Source organism: Lupinus angustifolius, chromosome LG05 (assembly GCF_001865875.1).
Source record: "Lupinus angustifolius cultivar Tanjil chromosome LG05, LupAngTanjil_v1.0, whole genome shotgun sequence".
Taxonomy (NCBI): Eukaryota; Viridiplantae; Streptophyta; class Magnoliopsida; order Fabales; family Fabaceae; genus Lupinus; species Lupinus angustifolius.
In genome coordinates, this window is record NC_032013.1 from 3058925 (window position 1) to 3063311 (window position 4387).

At 26.7% G+C, this 4387-nt stretch overlaps 1 protein-coding gene across 1 annotated transcript; it reads right to left on the reverse strand.

Annotated features, from left to right (window-relative positions):
• On the reverse strand, positions 1035 to 3141 carry LOC109347486 (ethylene-responsive transcription factor ERF113-like). Its single transcript, XM_019587363.1, has 2 exons — positions 2603 to 3141; positions 1035 to 1701 (listed from the first exon to the last, which is right to left on the reverse strand). Exons 1-2 carry the CDS (start codon positions 2706 to 2708, stop codon positions 1172 to 1174), a joined length of 636 nt encoding a protein of 211 aa, XP_019442908.1. The 5' UTR covers positions 2709 to 3141; the 3' UTR covers positions 1035 to 1171.

Genomic DNA, 4387 nt, shown 5'->3' on the forward strand with positions numbered 1-4387 from the left:
ACACATTAAAATGGATTAGTTCTTTACATAAAGAATAATAAATACCTTTGGAATTACTAAAAAAAACTCAAAAGTAGTTGACATGGTGAAACTGCTGCATCCAAACAAATATTACTAGTGAGGTTAATGAAGTACATATCCTGGGGTTACTTCACCTTCGGTCTTAGGGTTAGTTTCTTAGTAACATTCTATGTCATCATAACCATCTCTATTAGTAATTATTAAGCACATACGTTTTCCATTTTTATAAAGAGAAGAAATTAAAACACAATTTTTATTACTTCAGGGTTAAAGGTCAAGGATACAAATTGAAAATATAATTTTTTTATTGTAAATAGAAAGTATTTATCATATAAAAATATACAAAGTCAATAATACTTTCTTTATTCAAATAATTCTAATAACAAATTTCATTTTTGTATCTTTATTGTTAATCTTTAGGACTGACGTTAAGAAAACCAAAAAAAGTAAGTTATTCACTCTTATTTTTAACCAAAAGGTAGTAGTCCACTTCAAATGTAACTCACTGATGTAGAAATAATGATGTATTAATATTCTTTTTGAAATAAAAGATTTTTTAGGAAAAGTGAAAATTTGTACAACTAACGAAATTTTGGTTCAAGTATTCACATTTTAACATTTTATGTCCCACAGCTATTTTAATTTGTCCGACTCTCAAGAACTACTGAAAATTGTTGTTTAAAATAGTTGCACAACTTATTAATGAATAGAGATTTCTTGTACCAAATCATATTTTATATATTATTCCTTATTAATGAAGGTTAATTTTTTTAATTGATATGATATGAAACATCATATGAAATAAAATATTTTTGTTCTTTATTAAGAAGCTTTTAAACAGTTGTGCCAAATATGTATATCAATTATACAATATTAAATCCCAAATTATCATGGAAAATAGATTGTTGTACCAATCATAATCTTTTTAAATATTCATTTACATGTTTTGAGCCATTAATTCAATCTCCTAGAATCATGCCCAATATATTAAAGGAGACAAGACAATAATAATATACTAATAAAAGAATTGATCAAAGAAAGACAAGATCGATCATATCTATAATTGTCACATTGGGAATAATAATGTTGAACAAAAAAAATAAAACTCTGAATAACATACTTACCCTCTTCACCCCATTGCATGTGCAAACTATTCCCTCCTATTCCTTTCTTCATTAAAAAAATAAGAACCATAATCTCCAAACTCATGTTGATCAGACACAACATTATTCGAAGATGATGTTGCATTTGCTGATGATGTTGTTGAGAATAATGTTGGAGCTGAAAATGACTCATTATATTGATGATAATATAAGCCTGAAGCAGCACGTTGTAGATCATCATCATCTCTACTACAAAGAACTTGTGCATATTGCATTAGGTTTGGAAACCCTTCATCTGAAGAAGATGATAATGTAAAAGGTTGAGTAGAAACCGGTTGCGGCGGTGGCGGTGGTGGTTGTGGTGGTGAATTAGAAGGAATGAGTTCAGGGAAATTAAGCTTGGCTTTGTTTCCTTTGAATTTCAATGCTGCAGCATCATAGGCAGAAGCTGCAGCTTCTGCTGTGTCAAAGGTTCCAAGCCATACTCTTGCTGCTTTTTTAGGGTCTCTAATTTCTGCTGCCCATTTGCCCCATGGTCTTTGTCTTACACCTCTATAATGTCTTTTCTTTTCATTGCCTTATAAAAAATTATAAATAAAAAAACATGCATCATTCTCATTAGTTAGGCCATTTTAGTTCACCTTGTAATTTTGTAAATATATTATCTTATTAAATTTTCTACAAATCATCTTACCTAAGAGAATGAAAATAACACATGTCATTATAAATTATCACACATATTAATTCTTTTCTTAAGGTGTAGGAGGATTTGTAAGATTATATATCATTTTTATATAGAGTGTAATATCTATGCACTATAACTGTGTAAAGATTTATACATAATTATTACCTTATTCATTATTTATTTATTTTATAATTAAAAATGAATGGTAGATAATAAATTAACGGTATATAAATAATACATTTCTTTTTTCCTACGTGTATAAACTAGTAAGAAGAACAAATATACCAAACTAGTTGTCTGGTACACTAGTCAACATCATCATAAGATAAGCACAAGAACAAATAACTATAATGTTGAAGGCAGATAAAGGAAACTTTTGTCATTTCAAAATGAATTGGTAGATCAAAATAATGCATATATGCAATAGTATATTGAAGCAAAGAAAACATCATTTGGACTCTTTTTGCTGTTCTTTTTCTTTTAATTTTTTTTTTCAATAAGAAAGAAGATACATCACGTAATTGCACTCAGGTCATTGGTGAAAATATCTTAATAAATATTTTTAGAAGCATGATGTTAAAATCTTTATCCAGACATCTCCTCCTACAAGTAGACTATATTTGAATTGTAAAAAAAGTTTAAAAATAAATCTATATAAATTAAAGTAACACCAATTCTGACAACAAATCTTTATGTAACACAAAGTACAATATCAACAACATATATTCACAAAACATTTTTCTATAAAAATTAAGAATTAAAGTGAATGAAAACTAAGTAATAGTTTATGTACCTTGATGTATAGGCTGAGAAGGATCTTGCATCTCAATAGGATCAGAAGTGATTATTTTCCCATGTGGGTTTTGGTTTGAGAAGATGGTGTTATAATTGTTACTCATAAGATTTGAAAAGGAGAAGGGTGAAGCTTCTTCCCTTTGATTTTGAGAAGGTGTTTGAGAAAATGGAAAGTTGAAAGAAGCTTCTTTTTTCTCCCTTGAAGGGAGAGGACTCTTCCCTTGTTTTCGATCCACTTTGTTCTTCTACTATTTTATATAACAATCTCTTTGTTTTTGTCTATGGTTAAGCTTACTCTCATATATAGCTTCTAGCTACAACTTGGTATAAAAGTAGATCTAAGATTTCTTAAAAAAGAAGATAAGTGATTAAAGATGAATAAAACCAAGATCAAACTAGGGGATTCTCTTTACTACTTCTCATCTTTTAAATATGAAAAAGAGATTGAAAATAAAATATAAACAAAAAAAAAGCATAATAAAGAATAGAAGAAGATAACATGGGCTTGCTTGTAGGGTTTCCATTGCTTCACGTTAAAGTCAGATTTGGCCTTGGAGACTAGAGGGTTACCATTTTTTTTTGAAGCAGTCTTGCTTTTAAGTTTTATTTTTATGAATTGTTATTTGAAATTTAGATATTATATTTTTTTTTTAATATGTTCATTTAAAATAAAAATATAACTCAGTCATGTCACGAACTCCGCATATAGGTATCCTAAGATAAATTACAATATTTTTACTAAACTAGTTCACCAAACAAATATTATCTAAAAAATAAATATTTTAAAACAACATAATATTTTTCGATAAAATAATCTATGATTTTATATTAAAACGTTTTTTTACTAGTAACATCTTATTCATCATTATCATATTATTTATTATTATCTTTAAAATAAACATTATACATATATGTGTTTTAATCAAAGTTATTACATCATTACAGTTCCATCGTTTTACTCTTCATATCGGTATGGTGTGACAATTATATCAGACATGCAATTAAACTCTTCAATATCAAAAATTACCAATCAAAAGTGGTCAAATTATATTATACGATGTTGGTGAAAACTAATTTGTAAAAAAAATATAATATTAATATCATGATAACCATTCAAACATTGAACTCAATAGTTATTTATAACATAGTTAATCATTGAATAATTTCAATAATTAAATTATATATTACAAATAATAATAATAATATATAAATATATTATATTTATTATAATATCTATAACTTAATTAGTATCCAATTGTTAAGTTTTTTATTGAAACATTATATCACTTATAAGTAAGATATGATAAGATGGAAAAATGATTATATCCATTAATGAAGAGACAAATATTTGTTTTTTCATGTTTTTTCATGTTTTTTCATATTTTTTCATTGACAAATATGATATTTCATTATATATAAAAGGTAAAAATGTATTTATTAGTGTTATAAAAACTGGTTTGTGCCGGTGGTTCAACCGATAAACCGTTGAACCGGTTTCAATACCGGTACGGTATAGTAATTATACCGTTATGCAATCATACTGGTTAAAATTGGCCAAAATCGGTTATATTGGCCGATTTTCAATTGAACCGTACCGGTCATACCGACCAGTTTTTATTTAAATTAATTTTTTAATAAAATTGAAAAAATATTGATTTTTTATTGATTTTTCAACATTAATAATAATATATTATATTTTTATATCTAATTTCACCGGTATGCAGTTTAATTAGTGAATCACCGGTTAAACCACTATACCAGTACCCTAATTGGTTTGATAACC